The sequence below is a fragment of the Fundulus heteroclitus genome, chromosome 13, assembly GCF_011125445.2.
Source record: "Fundulus heteroclitus isolate FHET01 chromosome 13, MU-UCD_Fhet_4.1, whole genome shotgun sequence".
Lineage (NCBI taxonomy): Eukaryota > Metazoa > Chordata > Actinopteri > Cyprinodontiformes > Fundulidae > Fundulus > Fundulus heteroclitus.
Window position 1 is genome coordinate 27,179,953 of NC_046373.1, and position 24,462 is coordinate 27,204,414.

Sequence of the window (24,462 nt, forward strand, 5' to 3'; positions counted from 1 at the left end):
CTTGTCTGGAGGACATTGAAAAAGTCTTGTCACTATTTCGCTTACAGGAGATCAAACTAGTCTTGGGCGAGAAGCAGCACCCGCCGTCCCTTTTTTCCCCCCAAGGAACAGGAAGAGATGCCAAAGAAATGTGCTGCCTCCATTGTAACCAATTGTTGCATCGGCCGATGGGTGGCCTTTGCAGCTTTCAGTGCTGCATCTGGTTTTGAAACCTTCATCACAGCATTAGCAGACTTCACAAAGACAACAGGCTGGATGCAAACATTTCTATAAAGATTGTCAGAAACACAGTCTCCTCCAAGTTACTGGTGTACTTGACATATGTGTATTTCCAACTGGATATAATAATCAGAATATGATCAAAAAGTAATTTTTTTCAGTAGTTAAATTACAAACAATGTGGTTTGAGTCAGACTCGCAGGATTCCAGGCCAGTTTGCTTGGCTGATTAAGCAGTAATGTCATGATCTTCATATCAGACATAAGTATTCTTGCCTGTGTTGTTCGGTGTCAACATGTCTGCTTGGTGATTTAAAAGAAAAATCATTAAGAACAATAATTAATTTTCATCTACAGTAAGCAAAACATTTTGTTGAATTCTGTGTGATATTACCATATTTGAATCTTTGTCACTTAACCCAACAGGAATCATAAAAATTATAAGAAAAAAATAAATGCATCTGTCACAGGGTAGCATATTTCAGAATTTACAAAACTTGTGCAGTCCAAGATGGATTTCTCAATTTAAAGCCAAGGTTTAAACTGTAAAGGCTGCTCATTGGTGCAGTGGGTTGAATCTGAGCAGAGAGCCTTACTGCATGGACTTTGCATGCACTCCGACTTCTAGCAGAGTCCAACAACACAAATGTTATAGTATGACTAGATAAGACAGCCCTTAGGTGCAAGTGTGTATGGCTGTGTGTCCTAGGCGCCTCTGTGATGGACTGGCAACCTGCCCAGATTGTCCCAGCCTTTAGCAAAACTGAGCACTGGAAATGGGTGCCAGCCTAGCCATGACCCACAAGGAATAAGCAGGTACAGAAAATGGATGGAGATATGTATAATTAGGCTATTTTCTGTAATGTAATGTAATACATTATGTGTGTGTGTGTGTGTATGTGTGTGTATATAAAAGCTGCTTCCTTTTATCAAAAACTAGAAGTAAAAAAAAAACAAGACTCAGGAAACAAAGTTCTACAACAGTTCCTTGATTATTTATTTGCATTATAGTGTTAACCACTCTTCGTCAAACACACTCCTTCAAGATTTCGCAGTTTTTCTGATTATTGCAAACGAAAGAGTTGCAGAATCTTCAGTAATTTCGGGGAGAAAGGTGCTGCTTGTTTGGGTGAAAGTAGATCAAATCAACAAAGCTGAGTAGATCCACCTAATATAAATGTTACAACGGAATTAACAGGAAACAACACATTCAATTAGTCCTTTTAATCCAACTTCACACGTGGAAAGGACCTGCAAAATTTAAATACTCCAGAATCCTGGTGAGACCGAGAAAAACAAAACAAAGAAAAAAAAAAAAGACACAGCAATCAAGGACTATCCCGTCTGGAAAGAAAAAAGCCACGATCCGTCACAATAAAGCCAAAGATAGCTAGCTACGAAGGTAAATATTGTTGGTAGGTACACAATATATGAGAAAGCTATGAGGAAGACAGAGAGGTTTCCTTAATAAAAGGTAGCTACTATTCAGTCACGCTTTGGGAAAAAGCAATGGATGTCACTGCTTCAAAGAAGAGGGTTTAAAAAATTAGGGTTGTTTCTAGAAAAGAAGGAATGATAAGAAAAGCAGGTAAAAAATAACAGAGTTGTCTAAATCTAGTGTAGAGAGTAAGAAAGGCCACGAGAGAACATGAGAAAACGTCCGACATAAAAAACGTTTAAACAAGGCAGTCAAGAAAAACAAATGTGCAATTAAATATAAAGGCAAATTTTTACACTTACTACAGTATAGCTTAAAGTTTTTTTTTTTTTATTATTCACATTGTGATTGAGTCTGACGTTAGGGTTTCTTAGTCCGTATCAAATGTAGGTCCACGTTTCCGTTTCCTCAAGAGATTTCCCAACAACTCAGCTTAAAGATTCTTTACCAGCTTGCATTTGGTGTTGTTTGCTGCCCCTTTTTATTTCACATTTCAGACAGTATCTGCTACAAGTTTGTTTATACAGCTTAAACAAAAAAAAAAAAAAGAAAAAATATCTGGAGGTCTTCTTTTAGAAAGCTTAATGACAGGAAAAGCAAATCTTTCAGTGGAAGATTAAAGGTCCCTGCGCATTTTTTCTTTTCAGAATTCAACGCCTTTCCAAACTCAAATCTTAGATTTTCTGGAGATTTAAGTGAAAATAAATAGTTGGGGTTTATTATCTGCAGGTTTTATAAATCCATCCAAAGACTAAACTAAAGTTGGCTTCTGTTCCAACGGTGTGGTAAAGGCCACTTCTTTTTTTTTTGGCAAGTTAAAGTCACTCTATCCTACAATGTCAATTTTTAAAGTCTCAACTCTGTGAAATGGTAGTTTTTAAAACTGTTTATTGTGTGTTTTCTCACTCATTAACTCAAATGAAACTGATAATTAGGTTTGTCAAAAAAAAAAAGATATGGAAATTCAAAAATGAAAAACGTGAGTTAAATATAAATGAAGGTAAGGATTACTTCACTGTTTATAGGTAAAGACTCATATGTTTAAGGTAATAGAATAAGGAACAAAGTTAGAAAACGCAAACATTTTTTCATATTCGGTTTTCTTTTATTACTTATCCAGACCTAAAAAACGGTCAAAGCAAAACTTATACTTCTTTTCTGGCTGCGAAGGAACCCTGAAGATTCTTGCTGTTGTGTTTTTCTCCTTTCCGTCCTGTAAACAAAAACCCGAGGACGTCTGAATCTTCTCTAGGTGTGATCTACTCTCAGAACCTTGACAGTTTTGGGTTTCATTTGAACTCTGGTCTGGCATTTCAGCTTTCCATACCCTGTTCTCTCACTGTACCCTATTAGCTAGAGGGAAGCCATCAAAGACAGGCCAGCGTTTATGCCTGGTGATGGTCCTTCGTACCATTAGTAAATAAACACTTTTCACGTTAATTACCTATTTTTCCTCAAAGCATACGCTTCCAAATGGAAAACCTTCAGCGCTAAAACCAGCAAGGAGCCATGCAGGTTAGACTTCAGAACTTCCTTTCAAACTCTCCTGTAGTCCAAAACGAAACAATCGCTCTTTCTGCAGCCATTTTACATTTTCCCTTTCCATTTGACAAATAAATCAAAACAAACTAGATTTCACAAAAAAAAAAAAAGAAATGTGACAGCCTCAGCTTTCAACAAGAGGAGCGATTTTCCTACGTGTTGGAAAAACCTTTCAGCCGTTTGCTTCGGAAGTGCAAAATGATAAGAAAAATAACAATAATAATAACAAAAATCTTCATTTATATGTTGCATGGAGCGATTTTGGACAGCAATCGGTACCTTCAACAACAACAAAAAAAAATCTTCATCAAACATAGTTTTCAAGATAAATTACCAAGCAGATATTCCTCTCAATCTCTGTAAATATGACTTTCAGAAAGAGACCAGGAGTGAGCAAACGGACAGCAGGCTTCCACGCTGAAGTGCTCATTCAACAGCAGAGTCTGCGGTTGTTTGAAATCTTAATGAGCCTCATATACATTCACCTGGAGGTCTTCTCTTCCCACTATCACAACAGTTCCACATCTGATCCCGGTCCGCTTAACGGATATGAAACAGGTCAGACGGAGGCGCTAGTCCTTCAGCGTGTTGATGTGAGCGCAGATCTTCAGGGCCGGACCCAGCTTGATGTTCATGGTGGACATGAGATGCTCCTCCTTCAGCAGCAGCAAAGCCTGCCCGTCAATCTCCTGCGACAGGAACTGGGAGGCGATCTCCTCGCAGCCTGAGAGCAAAACAGGAGCACAAGCACGGTAGATAAAAAAGGGTGGAAAGCCGTCAGTTGTTAGACAGAAACAAGTAAAACTATCGGGTAAAAACCGCTGGGTTGCAATTCAGAAAAAAACAAAAAGCTGAAATACCTTTTTTCAGGCTGATATAATAAATATGTTTTTATTTTTAATATAGAAAGATACACAAATAACAAACAGCCTGCAAAACTTTTGTGTTAACTAAAATGACGCTTAGACATGAAAAAACAGAACAATCTTGCAGATTAAACAGACAAAAAACAGATAAAATAAATTAAAATAAAAGGTGCCACCCATGTTCATTTTTGTCATGATTTCAATTCACTGTTTCAACCATAATGAACAAGAGGATAAAAGTAAAAGTTACATTATGGTAACAATTTTTTTCCTAAAAAATGGCTGCTTGAAAATTTGATTTCAGGACACAGGATTTCATTTAGAAATTTGAAAAATAATCTTCTCCATCAGTTGCTAGCCCTTACTGTTGCAACCATAATCCTGATATCAACAGCAACTAATCTCAATGTAAGAGCAAATGACCATTAGGCCGACTAATAAAGTTCCTTCAGTTCAGAAGAAGTGGGTGAGCAAATGAAAAATAATATTAAAAGGTGAAAGAGAGAAATCACATCTTCCAACCTTGCAGCGAGGAAATAAACTGCGACACTTCCTCCACTGTCCACTGGGTGGGGCTAGCAGGCAGGCAGTTGGGTGCTGAGCTCTCGGTTGCTGCTGGTGGAGGCGGCTGGTGGCAGGACGCTGATGAAGCAGGTGACAGAGACATGGCGTCCTCCTCATCCTCCTGTCCACTCGACTCCTCGTCGGAGTGGCTGGACTCTGAGCGGCACTGTAGGTGCGAGCGTGAGGGATTAGTGGCTGATTCCTAATGTAGAAACCTTTGGACTACTGCACTAAGCCCTTAAGTGAGATCTCTTAGCAATTAGTGCAGTACTTTGTAAAAACTAAATAAAATTTCAATGTAAACACAAGTGGAGGAAAGCCTTAGACCAGCCGCCACAGAAATTATTTTGTTCTCAGGAGACCTTACAGCCTGAGCAGTCAGCTACACTGCTGTGAAAAAAAATGCATTTTTTTTTAATATACATACAATAAACGTCCTGTTTTCATATTGCATAATAAATATATCTTTGTTGTTGCATTGTGTGCACACAATGATGGCCAAATAAGTTGATTGATAAAGATGATTCTGATTTTTGACCGCAGAGTCAGCGGTGAGCCAAGCAAGCCCATCAGTTAAACCCAGTTGTTTGTTCTGCTAAGTGGTTTAAGACAGGCTTCCTATTCTGCAATTTCCAGACTCTACAAAGAAAAGCTAGGATTTATGGGATTTATTACCAAAAAGACATGTCAGAACGTCACACCAAAAATTATGTGGTTAAAGGGTTCTAAAGGTTCTAAAAGTCTTCAAAAGACACAAAAACATACGACAGATTCTACACTGTAGTGTTTTTACCAAACAAAAACGAAGCGTAAGCTGGAAAAGTGCTACGTGAGATATCAAGTATGCCCCCCAAATATTTTAACAGCTCGAAGAAACGCCTGTAGTAGCAAACTCTAAAGGCTGTGCTTTTCACAAATGAATGAATCTCTCACGTTTTCCTGTCATGGCCATTTGGACCAAGCAGTAAATTACTTTTTAAAGAGGAATTCATGGTTCAGCCAATGTCTGCAAGCGGCCCAGGTACTGTGGCAGCAGAATAAGCCTAAATCACTCCCCTTTTACCACCATGCTCAACAGCAGGTATGATAATGTGGATAATGGCCAAAGCTCTCTAGGTATGATAATGTGGATAATGGCCAAAGCTCTCTACTTTTATTTATTTAAATGCAATTTTACAAACTGATATTCAAGCAGTATTCTTTAGAGGCAAGAGGCTTTTCCCTGCCACTTCTTTCAAACAAGCGATACTTGTTTCGTTTTTATATTGTACTGTCAGGAACTTTAACATGTAGCTTTTCCGTTAACAGAGAGCAACACTGATTTGTCATTGCTGAAGTCTTTCCTATTCGGCGTTGTGTGCTCCAGAGCAGCAAACTACCAAAACTTTTCACATCCTTACTGATTACTCAAAGGCATATGAGTAACGGCACCTGGCTGGCAGATCCTTTGAGAACGTGAAGGGATGCACTCAGCTTTTCAACTGCATTATCATTTAAACTTTATTTTTTGTATGCAGCAGGTCAACAATAGCAAAACAAATGGTGGTAGAGCTGCAGAACCAGCGTGTCCAGCCAGAGGACAACCACAATAAAGCCCGTTTGCCATAAAAGTCACCCTGCATAAACAAAGCTCCTCAATCTAAGATAAAAGTATATTTAAATACACCACAGAGAAGGTTTGACGTCATAATAACTTAAGGTTTACAAAATAAATGGGGCAACTGTAATTGGGTGTTTTGATTGAGGCCACCAGATGGCGCCAGACCTCAGTCAAACAACTCAACCCTCGGATGGTGACATTTTTATTGATGCTGTTGAGGAACGCTTAGATTTATTTATTTATTTATTTATTTATATTTGGTTAGAGCTCATGAATTTCCAGGGTCATTGTTTTAAAAACTCCTTTTATTAAATTCAAATCAATTTATCCCAGTTTAATTAGAGAGAACAGACTAAAGCTGCAGCAGCCGTTTATTTATGTCTACATTTGGATATCTTTTTTTTTAAATATATAATTCTGTATACCTTTGGACAACGTTTTTTGCTCACCTTTGCAGGCATGGGTCTTCCTGCTATCTTTGCGCTGGCTATTTCTGAGCTCGTCCTACGAGGGACCCTCCTCCTCGCAATTCCTCCGTCCTCGTCAGAGTTTGAGAAGCGGCCCTGGCCGTGGTCCTGGTCCTGGTCCTGATCCTGCTCCCGATCCACGGCGTGATCCGGGTCTTTGCGCTGGCTGTGACTGTGCCGCGCGCTGAAGCTCTGTCTGAAGCTGACGTTGTACCTGGGGAACCAATACATACTGTATCGTAGACAAAGAGTGACATATACGGTACTGAAGCCGGGACGAGCAACACACAGTTTTTTTTTTTTTTGTCTCTTTGAACCATGAGTGGTATAGAAGTTATACGCACGCAGTGGGCAAGGAGACAAATGCAAAGCAGAAGCAAAATAATTTAAAACTCATGTGCTGACAAAATACTGCTCCAAACAATGCAAAAATATGCATTGTTTATATTGTAAAACACACATGATGTCATAAATACAATAGAAAACCACAAAACAATGCAAATTCAATTGGAAAACTTAAAAATGTTTTCTCAAACATCCAGTGGACAAACATTCCAAAGCCATTTTTTTTTTAACTATCGCAATATTGAAACGTAAAATTTAAGAAGCACAGAAAACACACATGCTGTGAACATGAAGCTGAAGCCACCTGATAATTCACGTGCCCGTCACACGGCCAGATTCCTGCATGCATCCATGATTCAAGCCGATTACGATTCACTTCGACGTTATGTAAAGAGCCATGCAAAAATATTTACGCTCCTGGAACCTTTTTCTTCAACTCACGGCCAAGAATTCAAAGTTTATCTTTACCAGGACTGTATGCAATAGACTGACAAAAAAAAAAAGCCCTGTATATATGCGAAGTGGAAGGAAGGTTAAACACATGGATTTGAACCATTTTTAGATGAAAACTTTTGCAACACTGGAAGGTTCAGGAGCGGACTTTGTTGACGGACCAACGCGTTTCGGTGTTCTTCTTCAGGGTCCTTACAAATCACCACATCAACAGGGCCGTAATATTCATTTTATTAGGAAAAAGAGAGAGAGGCATTCTGGACATTTTAACTAAAGTGTTTAGCTCCTACCGTTATGAATGAGGATCTGTCCGTTAATAAGTTTCTGTGATTGGCCCTATTGTTATTTTTATGGTTCAATACATTTTTTGAAATGATCTTAATTGGACATTTATATGTACTTTTTTAATGGTGTTTTTATTTGTGTTGTCTATTGTTTTTATAGAGTTAGAGTTTTTTTTTGTCACAACACTGTTACTTCTGGTGTTTTTGTGGTTGCGATGTATGGATCTTATTTGTATTTTTGTGGGAGTAAAGTACTGTTGCAAGTGTGGGATTATTTAAAACTGAACTGTTTTCAACAGGAGCCTAATTGGCCACTAGTTTAACCAGTCAGCAAGTTCCATCCCCCTGTATGCTGATTGGGCAGTTTGTGTAAGTGTGAATAAGTGACTGGTTTATTTGAATTTTTTTCTGCATTACACATCTTATTTAAAAGATAACTGATGTGGTGATTTGTAATGACCACAAACAGAAACGCGTTGGCCTGTCAATCAAATCTGCTCCTGAACCTTTCAGTGTTGCTGAACTTTTCATCTACCAGCTCATTTGCCCTCGTCAAGAACCTTGAAAGTTGGTGAAGTTGTACCAGAAACTTTTGGATCTCTTTTAACAATTTTTACAAATAAAACTTAGAAAAGAGTGGGGTGCATTACAATTAAATCCTCCTGAGTATTAGCTCAAACTCAGTCAGACTAGATGCAGAACATCTGCAAAAATAATTATTAAGCCCACCTATTCTGGTATGGATTCATTTATGGACTTTGACTAGGCTAACGCATAAATGCGCTTTGATTTAAACTATCAGCCATCTATTAGAGCTCAGGCTGTATGCTCAGCATTTTCATTCTGCAGGAATTCAAACCTACACCCTAGTTTCTACCAGAAAGGTGCAGAGGCAATCTGTTGCACTAGATTTTATTTAGGGGTATCAGAGTAGAGGTGGCTGACTACAAATGCACACCAATTTAATTCAGTTTATTTATATAGAGGCAATTCACAACGTTTCATGTCAAGGCACTTTACAAAGTTAATTAATTCAAATCAAACAGAAATCAGACAGATCGGTTAAAATGTTTTCCATCTAAGGAAACCCAGCAGATGGCATCGAGTCATTGACTTGCACCGTTAACTCCTCCTGGATGAGCGTGGAGCCATGCTCACTTGCACTGCATTGATGACTTTATAGCAATCCCTCATACCGAGCATGCATGTGGTGACAGTGGAGAGGAAAACTCCTGTTTAACAGGAAGACACCTCCAGCGGAACCAGGCTCACTAGCGATGGCCATTGGCCATGACCGGTACCACCACTGTTTAGGCTTTTGAAAATCATCTTCCTTCCATTTCACATTTATGCTCCACTTTGTCCTGGTCTACAGCACAAAACCCCAATTGAACATACTGATGTTTGTGGTTACAATTTGACTAAAAGTGCAACATTTCAATAGCATGAACCCTTTTGAAATGTACTGTAAGAATTTTAAACCCCATTTGTTTTGCCATAATCTAAGTTTCTTTTCCTTAAATCTTAGCGACGTTAGCATATCATTGGCTAACAAAACTCAGCTGACGGTGGCAAACAGCCACCCAGGGCACTGTGACTTATGCAGTGGCTGCAGCAGCCTGAAGTGATCTTTTAACATGATGTTTGCATTGTGTCACACGTTTCATGCATGTAAAGTACCTCTTGGCGCAAGACATGGAGCAGAACCTTTTGGTGCCTCTGAACTGGCTGGCGGGAGCAAAGTTTTTGCAGTACTCACACTTCAGCACTGCGGACAAAGTTTCAAAAGAAAAGAAAAGTTGCTTAAATCTACACCCTGCAGCTACCAACACTTCAAGAATACGCAGCGATATAATCAAGACAAAGTCACTTTTGTTCTGAATGTACTTAATCACAGGTCTCCGAGAAAGCAAAGGTTATACTTTGTTCAGATTTCCCCCCCTCTCACCCTCTCGCAATGAAACTCAGGAGTGGAAATACCCAGCTTGGAAGCTGTAATTAAAACTGTGCTCTTATGATGGAGTCAAAAAGTAAACAGCGGTCAGACTGTTGCAGAATGAGAGCAAGGCTGAGAGTAGCAGCACAGCAGTTTACTAGATCAACTGGGAGAGCAGATTTTAAACAATAAGGCACTAAAGACCGCTGTCCTTAACCAAGCCTCTACAGCTACATCTAGAAATATTTACTAGTTAGTATCTGGAAACTTAAAAGCAGAGTAAAACCACAAAGATCACATGAACAAACCCATGTTTGAAGCATGGGACGACCATGAACCAGTAAAAATTTGAGATACACCAAGAAAGTGGAATAGGTGGATTATCAGCTCGATTGGCCTCCCTGGTTGGGAACTGAAGGGGCCGAGATTTGTCCCAATCAGTAAAGGTGTCATATTCTAGTAGCAGTCTTGCAACATTCTGGATTTGGACCTATTAACATTCTCTTAGAAATCTCAGTCAAGATAAGGCTATATATTCTTAAGGGATACACAAGGAGACCACAGTTGTAAGGAAGCATTGATTTCTAGACGGCTCAGCTGATACCTGTTGCGGTGGTGACAGTCTCTGATTGGTTAGTGTCCGGACTGTCATCCGTTAGATCCTCCCCGGCAGAGTCCTTCGCCGGACCACATATCTGTTGATAGAAGAAGAAAACCAATATTTGCGTGCCAACCCAGCGCCGTGTGTTTATGTGAATTATCAGGGCAGGTGGAGGCCACGCACCGGGAACGGCTCTGCTCCTTCCTGGATAACAAAGCCTTCAATTAAATGAGTCAGAACCTGTGGTTTGACAACAGCTTGAGGCGGTGATGCCCGCTCCCCCGGACCGCAGGCCGCCCGGGACACAGACAGGATCGGCGTTGGAGAGGACGAGGTCGGGGGAGGAGAACCAGAACCTGCAGAGGCAGCGGAGGAGTCAAGATTGGTTCTAAATGTTCTTTCTGCCTTTCAGAGCCTGTTCTGGATAACATGGACTTCTTTTTCCAATGGATTGTTATGATATTGTTTATTATCATGAAGGGCAAAAAGTAATCATAGGAACTGGGATTTACTTTGTTGGTGTTTGCACAGTATGGCTGGAATTGTTATTTTGGTGTCTAAAGTGTTTATTTGCCGTTTGCTCTGTGAGAGCATCAGTAAATGCATTTAAACAACGTTTATAATAAACTTTAGATTCCAAACTTTTGTATTTCATTCAGTCAAGCAGTTTGTTACTGATAGGAAATGAGACACATATTTCTCCAAAGATAGTAAAACAATATAAACAGAAAATTAATTTGGAAAAATAAATAGATTTATCTGTTTTTTATTAATATGTTAATAAGCAGAGAGAGATCCATTCCTAATAAGACTGATGGATTTTAATATACATGTTACTGTCACCTTTATGGTTATTGCAATGAATATGGTAAATTGTGATCATACTGCCCCTTCCTACCTGCTCGGATGGGATTGCCCGGGGGGGTCGAGGTGCGGTCTCTGACTGGCTGGAGCCGCGGAGGAGACGGGCCGTCTTCATCGTTTGCTGAACTGGAATCCGATTTGCGCTTTAAGGAGGCGCTCCCCTGCTTTCCCTTTAAACCAAACAAGCCAAATGAAAAGATGAAGCTAGGATTCCAGCAGCAGGAAAAGAGTTGAGTTAGTCTCGTTTCTAGAACCAAAGACTGTTTATATCAACACATAAAAAGATGGACTAAAAACATAATAAATATCCTTTATATTAATATAAAAATATATTCTTCTTCACATTGTTCCGCTGCTGGTCAGTGCAGATAAATTAGACAAAGTGCCCATTTCAGACTTATACTATGGCCAGCAGACACATTCTCCGTTTTGTACATGGCCTACTCAAAGGAGGAAGACAAACAAAATCATTTCTCATCTGAATATCAATGCGGTTTTTATAGTCTTGCTTTCCCTGAGAAATTATCCACCCTTGGAAAACTCTCTTGGATCTCTACTCACTGTATTACTTAAAAAACACGCTTTGGTGATCTTCTTGCTCTGCTACTAACAATCTAACTGATGTGTGTTGGCGCCACCCTCTGATTGCAACTCATTGCACACAATGGGGGACAATATACAATCTTGTATACAATAATTCAATAACAATATATATTGGTCGATAGACGTATATCGATGGTAGAAAAAAAAAAAGGGTTGATAAAAAGTTCAATGGAATAACAGTTTCCCTTCCTTTTGCATTCTAGCCATGTAGGTTCAAATTGCTGTCATTACATTCTCCCAACCAATCACAGACGCAGACCCCGGAACGCCCCGCCCCCTTCAAAGAGTTCAGAGAGCACGCCTTCTTTTGGCATTTTATAAAAACTTGCAATTTTGGTAAAAAGTTGTTTGAATAAAGGGTTAAGTTTGAATTCAGTGTTTGCGTGTCTGTATTAGATTAGATTAAACTTTATTGTCATTACGCAGGTTCAGGTGCAAGGCAACAAAATGCAGTTTAGGTCTAACCAGAAGTGCAATAGCAGGTGGATATTACTGTGAATAGAGTTTTACAGTTTTACATTAAGCAACAGCATAAAATGGCCAGGGCCACACTTAAGATATAGGTTTTGAATTTGTTGATAAATATCAATCAATATGATTTATATTTTATCGATAAAATCATTTTTTTTCCTTTATCGTCCAGCCCTACATTAAATAGTAATAAGTCCTGCTCTGATATTCCTCCCACAACTTTCTCTCAAACATCACACTACCCTCTGATGAGGGAACTAAGTACAACAGCAATGTGTTTTCATCCCAAACATCACAGAGGACACAGCATCTCTGTAGTGCTGAGCACCATCCTCCGTCACGAGTCTTCTTCTCATTCTAACCGGTAAAACACGGCAATCGGCTCACCTGTGGCGTCGGGCCTCCTGACGCGTCTCCGTTTGTCGTCACGCCCGCTCTCCTCTGCTCTTCGGTCAGCTGGGGCAGGGAGTGTGCGGGGCGAGACTGCGAGGGGGGAGGAGCCAGAACTGTCGGCGACTGAGAGGAGGCGGGGCCCTGAGCCGAAGGTCCGTTCTGACTCTGTGCAGAGCTCTGATTGGTCTGAGGATGCAGCTGGGGAGCCTGAGCTGGCGGGGGAGCCTCCTGGGGAGTCTGAAGAGGCTTGAGCCCCACCCCTCTACCAACAACCCCGCCTTCCCTGGAGGCGATGGAGGCCACCATGGTGAGCAGGCTGGACGAGCTGCTGAGGACGGCGGCTCCTTCCTGGCTGCAGCTGCCGCGGGCGAGGGCCAGAGCCTGGGTGCTTCCCAGCGTGCTCTGCCTGGCCCCCACTATCTGGACCGGGATGTGCGGAGGCTGGGAGGGGTGGTTAGAGCTGCTGGCTGGCGACGGGGCGGGCAAGATCGGCGGAGGGTTCCTGGAGGGAAGCTGGAGGGGCAAACGGAGGCCCTGCAAAGTTTTCGGCTGGATGGGAATGGGTCCGTTGGCGTGGCCCGATTTGTCGGAGCCGAGCGCGGTCTTCTGCAAGGGCTGCACCACCAGCGTCTGAGCGTTGACGGCTGGCTTGATGGTCGCCGTGCCGACCGGGTACCCGTGGGCCTGAGACGTCGCGCTGGAGGTCAGGACCAGTGCGCGCGCTGCCGTGGGGACTGTGGTCCCCGTGGTCAGCGTTCGCGTTCCGTGAAGCAGGAGCTGGGAGAGGGGGATGGAGGAGGCGGAGGATGAGGACGAAGAGGCGCCGGACGAAGAGGCGGGGTGCGCTTTGAAGTTGGTAGGCTGGGGGTAGGTGGGGATTTTGATGTGAGGCGGCTGTGGGCTGGGTTTATTTGGTGACTGGGGGGTGGACGGGTGGGACGACTGGACCAGGGAGTAGGCAGCTGAAAGACAAAAATACAGGTGAATATGAGGTCACCATCAAACCAGCCAAAACAGAACATCTGGCATCTTTGGCACATAACAAACTACGGCAACAGCCGATTCAATGACCTCTGATATGCTGGTGACATTTTAAAGTGGTCTTAAACAATAGGTCTTCCTGCTTTTAGATGGTCTTTTACAGTTTGTCTTTGAACTTCGGCTGCCTTTCATTCATTTTCATTCCAAAACCGACCATTTTTACAAGAATATTTTTCTCCTTTATTAGGTGACCTAGTTTAGATTGATGAGTCACTAAGGCATAAAAAAAAGGTTCCTAAACTCAGAGGATGAACCTGTGTTGGGTAGACACGTCAGACAACGCCTGCAAAGAACCAATTCTGTGGATCTTTAGGAATTTCATTGCTAGCAGCTTATCCCAAAGATGTAATTTGTATCCAGCGCTTCAGTTAAACGTGTGAAGAATCCTACAGATGGCAGTTTAACGGACAGGAACATGTTTCTTCCAAGCATCATCAAGCTTGACAGTTATGGAGAAACGTTGGAAGCTTAAAGCTAACGTACGGGTCTACATTTCTAAGAACTACTAATGTAGACTGCTGTTTTAGTAATGCTACCTGCACTAATCACTACTATCAGGTCATAAAATCTTTCGTCATTCTGTCTTTGTTTGGGAATAATAGTAAAATACACAATGTCAAAGGTTTAACTTGTTTAAGTTGTGTGCAAATGAAAACAGTTGTTCTCTGGGGAAAAACACGAATCACAAAAAAAACTTCTGGAATAGTGTTTTTCGGACAAACTCATGAGTTTAAAATTGATTTATTTGGATAACAAAATAGGTTGCATGTTTGTCATAAACCAAATGCAGAAAAAAGCCTTATACCAACTGAGAAGAATGGAAGTGAAAGTGTCAGGGTTTAGAGATGCTTTTCTGCAGCTGGGCGTGGCCAGCTCACCATCATAGACTCCACCAGGGAGTTCTAGTTAATTAGGCTTGACAAAAATCTGAGACCGTCTGTTAACCAAATAAAGCTGAAGCTGAACCGGACCTTGCAACTTAAAAATGTCCACAAACATAACAGTAAGGACTGGCTGAGAAATAAGAAATAAAAGCTCCTGGGCAGGATTGACGCTCAGACCTTTACCCAATGCAGATGCTGTGTAATGACTTGAAACGAGGCTGTAGATGCAAGAAAACCCTGAAATATCTCATAACTATAAGTGAGGAGTGAGACAATCTTTCCTCAGACAGGATTTTAAAGCTTGTAGACGGCTGCAAGTAGTGTCTCCCTGAAGTTAAAACCAGCTATGGGGGTTGGGACGTCCACATTTTTTCCTCAATTAGGATAAACAGGTCAGTTAATATAGTTTATTTAACGATTAAAACAATGCAATTTATCTTAATCAAGACTTTTAGACCTCTTGAGTTAAAAAAAATACTATTTAATGAGGTTTCCAATCATTTTTAAATGACTATGATAAAAGCATCTGCTGTAAAACAACACCAAGGTAAAAAAAAAAAATCTAAATCTGGCAACATTAGAGCGTTTCCTTTCTCCCCACCTGAGTCAGTCCTGTCTGGGGCTTCACTTTTAACACCCATACCTTTGGGACTCGACACACCTCGGATGGCAAGGTTCTGCGCCTAAAGATACACAGGAAACGTTCCAGTGACATCATCGCTTCACTGCTGTTCTGCCAAACACGAAACAACTGCACAGCAACATAACCTGAAAAGAAACTTTTAAGTCCATCCGATCGTCAACTCAGCTGCTCCACAAACCTGGTCGTTATCCGACTGGCTGCTGGCAGAAGGGGCTGGCGTTACTTCCTGCGGCTGCTGACTCTGGGGCGGCTGGGCGACGGTCGCCACCGCAGCCGTTGCCGTACTGCCGGGCATGAAGATGAGCTGGGAGGGGATGGGGTTCCTCAGGGAGTGGTTGACCTGCAGGACGAACGGCAAGCCGCCGGTCACGCACGCGGCCACACCCAGATCACGTGAGAACAAGCGTGGCTGAGGAAAAACTCACCCTCAGGTACATTTGTCCCTGACCGCTAGCCGCCCCGCTCAGCAGCATGGACTGACTGATGGTGGATGTGGCTGAAGCACCCAAAGGACGGCTGCTGGTTGTAGAACCTGCTCCAGATGTTACACTGGCCTGAAGAGCAACAACGTGAGACCTTCAGACTCCTTTCTTTTCCCAATGGAGTGTAAATTTATTTTGGTGTTTGTTTCTCTGCTAAATAAAACGTCATTATTTTTTATTGTCAACCAGATTACATCAGAAATAGAGATAGAGAGTAAAGAAAAAATATATTTTTTTGCAAATCTTGATCTTGATCATTTAATTTATGGATCATTTGATTATAATTTTCTTAAAATGCATTCTCTACTTACTAAGAATGCCTGAAGGTTCTGGTTATTACTTTGATCAGTTTCCTCGTGACTGAATTAAGTTGGTGACGAACTTATCAAGCACCAGAAAAAAAAAATATATATTTTTTTTTAATGCAGTTAATGTTCACATGGCTTAGTACACATACTTTCATCTGTGTTAGGGGCCTTTTACCTAAACCTCTTCACTTATGAAACCAGAAAGTGTACTCGTATTTGCCCTTTCTCATTCCCTGGTAGACCTTGCTTTCAAATCCTACTAAAAATCCAGGGTTTTAAATGCTTTCAAGCCTTGCCTGGGTAAATGTTCAATGTAGAAATGAGGCGAATATAAATATGAGGAATATAGATTTCTGTAAGTTGTTAGTCGTCTAAGGCTACGTTCACACTGCAGCCTGAAGTGACCCAATTCCGATTTTTTTTGCCCATATGCGACCTGGATCTGATCTTTTTATGACAGTCTGAACGACACAGATTGGATTTTTTTCAAATGCGACCCAGGCCACTGGGATATGTGGTCCTGAATCCGATACGCATCTGATCTTTTAAAATGCGACCTGTGTCTGTACGGCCGGGTCGCATTTATCCGACCTTTACGTCACAGATACTCGACAAACGTCACTATTCTGCGTCCTGCTATGCAAAAGCGGGAAAAAAGACGACACCCATAGCGGACTACAACGAGAAGAGCATTCAGTGGACGGAAAGCTCTGGTTAGAAAATAAATTAATGACCGCAAAATTCCACCTGTCACACTTCATGTCCAAAGGCAGGGGGAGCCATGATGAATGCTTTGCAACAGCATGACCTAGATAGCAGTTTTCTGCATGAATGTTATTTTATTTAAATTGATTATTTTGCCCTTTCACGATTTATACAAATTCAGCTTTGGTCGTTTTGGATCCAACTTCTTCATGTATGCATCAACCTACCATTAAAGCAGCACTGTGTACCTTTTAGCCACTAGGGGCGCTTGACCTGTAACTTCCTGGTTTAGCGCCCCTGAAGGCCACTGGCAGCACTGCAGTGTCACAAAATTAAAAAGTCTCCCTCCGTGTTTTACTTGTAAAGTTACTTGTAAAGACAAGGCTACATCCACCTCTCTAGATCAAATCCTACATCAGAGAACCAAAAATATGTCTGATCGGATAAGTGTCATGTCCGTTTTGTTGTTACGGCAGTCTAAGCTAGAGCGGCGCTCTACGTCACGGATCCGACCCTCTCAAGTTACACAGGCGAGTTTTTGATAAGAGCAGCCAGCACGGAGCATCGATACGTGCCAAGTGCTGCGTACTGACCAGAGAAATCATTTAATACATCTCAAATTAAGCTAATATTAGGGTAAACACTTACACAGTGGTGCTTTAAGCTGTGCCCGCTTGGAAAACAGATACCTGAAAGTATTTCCTATAATCTATTTATAGTCTCCCGCGAGGTAATGGGGTTATGTAACTCCATTAAACATCATCTACCAGCAGAAGAGTGATTAGGGCTATCTCAGTTTGATCAGGGGTCATAACCTTTGATACTGTATGTTAATGGAGCTAAAAGGCCCGAATTGCTATCTGAATCACAATTAATGGAAAAGTGGTGGAAATGGGTGTGGGGAGGCGGTGTTTTTCCAGAGCCAGACGTGGTTAGCAATTTACTTTATTTACAAGACGTAGTATTAAGGTTTTCCTTTAACATACCCACTGCCATTAAAAGACATTATACATCCAAGACTAGCTAACTTATTTATTAAGTCTTAGATAATGATTAATTGCTTTAGTTTTCTTTTTCCAGTCTGTGTTTTTCTGTAAAATATGTAAATCCAATGAACTCAAAGCTATTATTGTAGAGAAACATTTAACCTAGTTTACAGCAGTTTGTAATCAGCTACCTTGGAAGTGCCACAAACAAAGCTGTAATCAGTGCATCTCTACCCAATAAATTTCCATAAACAAACAATGTTTGTAAATAAAAGAAATTTTAACAATATGTTTTAATTTATTTTGTGTTAGAGACAAAATAGCCTACTACTGTAGTGCTGTTGGTCTGAGTGGAGCTGTTGGAGGGACTAGATTGACGACTGGCTGCCAGGGTTGCCTGCAGGAGACAAGACAAAGAGCAGGAAAGAAGAGGAAGCAGAGGGAATGTTTCAGGCTTCACTTGAATCCATACAAAAGCATATGGCTTATTGTTTTTGGTTGTAATCCTGGCAATCTAACAAAACAGATGTCCAAGATATTTAGTGCATCCTAGATTTCGTCATTATTTTGCAATCCGATTTGTTTTGCATTTTACACATAAGCTTTTATCAGCTTAAAGCAAATTCTTTAAATAAGCTGAGTGGATTTTTGAAATGAGCTTAACGTACTTACCTTGACTTGTTGCACAGCAGCCAGATTCTGCAACTGGGCACTGTTGATTTGTTGCTGCAGCATCAGCTGCTGGAAGTACTGCGCTGCATTAGGCTGCCTCTGCAGCGCCTGAAGGGCCTAGAGGAGAGGACGGAGAAGATATTAAAAACTATGAAATGAAATTTAAGGGTGGGAACACAAAAAACAGCAGATATAAAGAAGAGAGACAACTTAATGATTCAGGTGGATGCTAAAAGTTAACAAATAAACTGTTAAAAGCAAACTAAAATGAGGGAATGCAAGCAAAAGAAGAAAGAGTTTAGATGAGAAAATACAACAACACGGGGAGATGCATGAAAACAGCAAGAGCGGGGAGGGAGAGATGCTGCTGCGGTTTCCTGCCAGCACCCTGATGTATGAGCTGAGGCTCGTACAGTAATAAGTTAAGGGATGAATGCGAGCGCGGCCGCTATGATTAGTATGTGCAGGGTGACAAAGACAGATGGCCGTGGAGGGTGACAAAGGCCTGAGAAAATAACACCCAGCCTCCTTCAAGTCTCACTCTCCGTCTTTACGTACCCGATTCTGTCACCGATTGTTAGTTTTAGTCATAAATTAGGAAAAGATTAACACCCAAAGGAGACAAATGCATGTTATTACAATTTATTTGTTACTGGAAATAACATTCATGGTCTTCCTTTCAAAGCTGAATAACCAGAGTTCCTGCACCGTTTTCATGTCCAATTTTTACATATTTCCAGACTCTCATTAGAACAGTTCTCAGCGTAAATAGTATGACAAATAAATATCGTAGTTCAACGTACATTTTTGGGGGTGTAAATCTAATGTTTTTGATTTTTAAAATACATTTACAAAAACTACAGGCAACAAAAACACATAATGGAAGCAAGGTAGGAAGGGAGGGAGAGTACAGAAAGAGAGCAAGAAGAGGAAAGCAATTAATTACAGATAGAAAGAAGAAAAGACTGTAAAATGTAAAGAAGAAAAAAAAACTAAAGAAAATATAAAGATGGAATAAATGCAATAATAATAGAAATCAAAAGAAAGAAGAATATATGAGGAAGTAGGAAAATAGTAAGGAAAAAAAAAAAAAAACAAGGACAGGGGGAAATATAAAAAGTAAACATGAAACATTAAAAGAAAATACATTTTTTTCTTGTTCAGACACTTATACAAATGTGGAAAACCAAAAATCTGATTCTATACTTATTCAATCTGCACAGAAATTAAATCTCCTTTTCAACCATAAATCCCAGTAATTTACTGGGACCACATTCCCGGGTCGAACAAGAATTAGCGCCTTTTCATGCGTGCAAATTAGTCCCAGTAAATTACCGGGTCAGCTCTTTTCACACTTGACCCGGCAAGGATGGAATGGATGTACCTAATATCACCTGCAGATGGCAGTAATGCAAGGGATACAACTTTAAGTGACCAAGCTAACCTCTAAAGAAGAATTTCAGCCAAACATGTCTGTCAAACAGCTGATTAGCCACAACAAACAATGGAGTCAGGAACGGTGCTTCTTACAGTGGTTAGTAGCTTCACGAAGACTACAGAAGTACAGTTTTAGCACATTTCTCTGTCGTGTACTTTACGCCTTATTTTTGTCCAGCATGTGCCCGACCACCCTACCTTGGTCATTTAAGGTAAAAACTTTGCATGAATGAAGTGGGTTGTGAAATACTGCATTAGTGGAATATTTCTGCTCTTTTCCATGGCAAAACAAGAGTGGTAGTAGCCTGCGTTTGGAAAAGGGATCTAACCCTTTTACTCACAATTCTGACAATAGACATGTTTCCATCCAATTGTCATGGGAATTTTGAGCGAATTTTTAATATGTGGCAAATGAAAATGCAAGTGATGCGTGTTTCCATCTACTAGTTGGAGCAAATTAACCAGTCAACGCAAAACGCAATTTCATCAGAAACTGAATGCTAAGCACGGCTGTAATAAACAGGAAGTAGAGGTTGCAAACTAGCATGGACCACACATCAGAGCAAAACGAAGAGAGGTTTTCAGGAATACGTCGCCATCTGGCAAGTTCCGTCATGTCAGCCAGCATTGGCGATGTTATATGTTGTTCAGAGACGTAGAGAAAGAAATGCTATTTCATGAGCGTTATGGGAATATCCGGGAAGATGCCGATAGCGGAGACAGCTGATCAATCATGTCAGGTAAATGTTCGCTATGTCGCAACTTATTCGGCAAACGTGTTTCCATTCCCTGTTTTGCGTATTAACTCTTTTTGGGTAAAAAAGCCAAGAACCACCTAAAGCGAGCGTAAAAATGTATTTAGCAAAATTGAGGAAGTAGGTTCTAATCTTGCCATTTCCATCAACAGTTTTTGGTGCGATACTTCAAGATATTTATATATATAAAAAAAAAAATAAAAAAAAAAACAATAGAAACACAGCAGAAATCTCTCACGTTTAAATAGATGGCCTAAAGCCATAATAGACGAAGGTTTTATTTTAACAGTACAGAAAAGCCTTAAACATAGACGGTGCGGCACAGAAAACCTTTACAACCGTCAGAATTTGAATTAGTTGCAGTTCATTATTTTAGATTCTTGACTATTCATTGGTTTTGCACATCAGATTGCTTCTAAAGGGATGTGCCAACATTACATCTTTTAAGTAGACTTTGTGGCCATAAGGGAACAAATCATGCAAAATCCACTTGTTTAGCCCTTAAATACATTTTGTTGTATACTTGGAATCTAGTTGAATATAGTCTGTCCAGGTGCTACATAGATATTTTTATATACTGTTGGGGACATGTTTTTCAAGGCGTTCAGTTTTCTCTATAGTCTATTACTTTTTATGAACAATTAAGTCACAGTATTTGCTGCTGTAAAAAAAAAAGAGGTTACCTTACTAATTTCACAAATCCGCTATTTTTAATGTTTTCCGTTGACGTTTTGTAGTCCAAGCTTAAGGATGTCGGAACTAAATACGGATTAGTGGAAATGTGAAATGTGTTGAGAGTATTAACCCACACAATTCATCAGACCATCCACCAGCATACTACAAAAATGGGCATAAACAAAAATAAACAAGTGGAGTGGAATGCTCTGCGACCTGGAGGTGGGTGAAGTGCCTTCTTTGCGTCTAAAGAGGTTTAACAGGGCAAAAGAGGCACTTTGGGTAAACAATAACGAGGAATGCGGACCAAAGCATTGCAGTTCCACTTCATATAGACCACAACTGAATTATTTAAATGTAAAAAGAAAAGCATGATATATGTCCCCTTTGAGTTGTAACAGCAAAAACAACTATTTATATAAGCCAATATAGTATTACTCATATAAACTTAAGACCTACCTGTACCGCCTGCCTTTCATACGCAGACATGGAATTCATTGGGGAGGGGCGGGAGCTCGTCCCAGAGGAGGTGCTCCCATTGGTCGAGGCTCCCTGCTGGTTCTGCTCTCCATCCGCCTCCATTGCTGCATATGAGCGGAGGAAACAAATCAGACAATCTCAACTGTTTTCAATTTATGTAAGCAGTATCGGGGAAAATGCTACTGCTGCTTGCATGCACTTTTATGCTAATGACATATTACTGACTGGTTTACTGACCATTCAACAACTGTTATTGCCGTGCTTATCTGTCTGCAGTTGGCTTTTCAGTCTGACATTCTTCATATGAGACTAGTCCTAAATGCTGATAAGACAAATGCCATGCTGTTTGCTTATAAAAAAAGAGAGTTCAACCAACTCTCCCATAAAAACAATGCCTTGTTTCCAGTAGATTTTGCCTCATCAACTTGCAACACTAGAGCAGGATCTGAAACCATCTACGTTGATTCCTATGGGCCAATTTAAATTTATCAATTTATTATTCCTATTTTTCCTCAGTGCTTTTATTGCTTCTCTGTGACAACAACTCCTGCTGTGACCTTTAACCTTCCAGGCAATATCATCCGTGTCAGGTGTGAGGATCTGCTGCAGTGAGACTCCATCCAACAGGTTGAATATTTTAGTGGATCGCTAAACTTCAGTCAACCAGTGATCAAAATCAGACAATTTTCTCTCAATCAGCTCTTATGGGTGAGCAGCATGTCATATTCTGAAAAAAATAAACTTTTTTTTTCCAGTTTACAAATTTATCAAAACTGAAAATGTGCTCAATTTTATATCGATTTGTAAAACACGTCAACATAATGTTCTCCGAGGTTAAGAACATTAATGTGGTAATCTGTTACATTTTCTGTCCAAAACTACTGCCTCTCTCAAGGAACCTGCATTGCATTACATCGTCTCTGTTTTGATAATTAATAAATAATACAAAGTATAGACTAATGAGGTTGCACGTGCCCTAGTCTATGGAAAGAAACTGGAAAATGTGTATCAGCTCAAACTTACAAATCATAACCTAAAATAAAAACAAAAAAAAAAATAATCGGTGTCAGCTGGTGAAAATCTTTTCGGTGCTTCTTTATTTATTCCCACAATCTGAGTAGCGCACACATCAACCTGCAAATACACTGATGATGTTGTGTTGCATTCTAGCGTTTTAAAACATAAAATAAACGTGATCATTCTGAGGCACTAACCACTAACTGTTCTCATCACCAAACCTAAAAAAACAACAACACGTTGTCTGAACTTGATGTAGGACAGAATTTGCTCTCAGAAAACATTGGTTTTACTTTTACATGCATCAACCAGCAGGTGATCGGGATGCCCTGGGAGACCCATTTAAATCAGGTGCTCCCTAACCCATTTTCTCACCGCAGGATCGGAACCTCTCTCCCACATCCTCCGAATACCCCCCACCGCAACCGGCCGGTCCCTGCAGCCCCCCACAGCCCCGCAAAGCCTCCTTTAGCCGCAGCAATCAGCTGGGAAGCAGACACAGAGCTAACGCAGGCTAGCTGCCCTCCATGCTTCAGACCAGTTGATACCAGATCCACCGGAGGCTAGTCTCCCGCTAGCCGCCGCTGTCTGGCTCGTCTAACGGGCTGCGCGCTCCGTGCTTACCGTCACCGCTCCGGGTTTCTCTGCCTCCCTCCAGCTCCGGTTCCCGGCGGCGGACTCAGCGGGCTCCCCGGCGCGGTCGGTTGAACGCGGTGCCCAGTGGTGCTACCTGTTTTTTTTTTTTCCCTCTCCGCTTGCTCTTCTTTTGCAGGACAGCAGCAGCAGCGGCGGCGGTGGAGGCACAGATTTCACTGCTCTGCATAAATTTGCAGCTGATGTGTTGTTTAGAGGGAAACGCCTCCTTTTTGTCGATGCTCTGCCTTTTCCGGCGCGACGGGATGACGGAGATGGACGAGGGGGACACCTGGAGCAGGTCTACATGATCCTGTTAAGCAGCCGATGGCTTTATCTAGACTTATTTATCCGGCCCTTGCTCTTGATGTCCCCAAACAGTTCAGTGCCAACGTTGATAAAGTAAACGTTTGCTTTATTTGGAAAAAGAAATGCCTTCTCATCAAGAAAAAATATTCTAATGAATAAAGTTGAAGAAGGTGGAATTGAAGCCCCTGATTTCACATCTTTAAGCAACTCATTCAAAATGAAATATATAAAAGATCTTTTAGAAAACCAAAACTCTATATGGAATGATATTCCTATTTACAACTTTGACAAAATTGGAGGATTAACCATTCTTCTTAGATGCAATTACAGTATACCCAAAATGCCCTTAAAATTATCTACGTTTCATAAACAAATGCTGTTAAGCTGGTCACTTTTGTACAAACACAATTTTTCTCCTCATAAATATTTTATCTGGAATAATGAAGACATTAAATGCAAAAATGAGACAATATTTTATAGAAAATGGTTTAATAGGGGAATATTACTTGTAAGCCAATTACTAAATCCAAATGGTAATTTATTATCTTATTCTGACTTTATGTTACTCTTTCAATTTCCTGTTACTCCTAAAGAATATGCTGTTGTGTTTGACGCAATCATTAAAGCTTTTATCATTTTTACCTACATGTTAAATTCACTCAATGCCAAGTTTTGATCCAAACTCCATCTATATTGATTTTGATTGTCCTTTTAGAAGTAAGAAAACAACCAACAAAATGTGAAGAAATATTCTATTTCAAGATGTTGTTTTTTCACCAGCTTGTATATT

General features: G+C 40.7%; 1 protein-coding gene across 2 annotated transcripts; it reads right to left on the reverse strand.

The window, feature by feature from the left end:
* Window positions 1-1,191: 1,191 nt before the first annotated feature.
* LOC105934098 (polyhomeotic-like protein 1) lies at window positions 1,192-23,612 on the reverse strand. 2 transcript variants are annotated; one of them, XM_012873940.3, is made up of 15 exons: window positions 23,355-23,612; window positions 21,693-21,817; window positions 18,367-18,483; window positions 18,023-18,091; window positions 15,639-15,767; window positions 15,392-15,553; window positions 15,172-15,253; window positions 12,640-13,607; window positions 11,213-11,348; window positions 10,498-10,670; window positions 10,318-10,408; window positions 9,458-9,545; window positions 6,678-6,909; window positions 4,587-4,794; window positions 1,192-3,922 (listed from the first exon to the last, which is right to left on the reverse strand). In XM_012873940.3, exons 2-15 carry the CDS (start codon window positions 21,813-21,815, stop codon window positions 3,771-3,773), a joined length of 2,730 nt encoding a protein of 909 aa, XP_012729394.2. In that variant the 5' UTR covers window positions 21,816-21,817; window positions 23,355-23,612; the 3' UTR covers window positions 1,192-3,770. The 2 variants fall into 2 exon arrangements, with proteins under 2 accessions (XP_012729394.2, XP_012729392.2); XM_012873938.3 differs by having other exon boundaries at window positions 6,678-6,927.
* Between the last annotated feature and the right edge of the window lie 850 nt (window positions 23,613-24,462).

What these genes read in the sequence shown, in the direction of transcription:
- LOC105934098 (XM_012873938.3), bottom strand. Translation starts at nt 21,815, where the DNA reads ATGGAGGCGGATGGAGAGCAGAACCAGCAGGGAGCCTCGACCAATGGG. An exon ending in CTGCTGTGCAACAAGTCAAG is followed by an intron (nt 18,092 to 18,366) that starts GTAAGTACGTTA and finishes TGTCTCCTGCAG; the next exon opens with GCAACCCTGGCAGCCAGTCG. An exon ending in GGGCAATCCCATCCGAGCAG is followed by an intron (nt 10,671 to 11,212) that starts GTAGGAAGGGGC and finishes CTGCCTCTGCAG; the next exon opens with GTTCTGGTTCTCCTCCCCCG.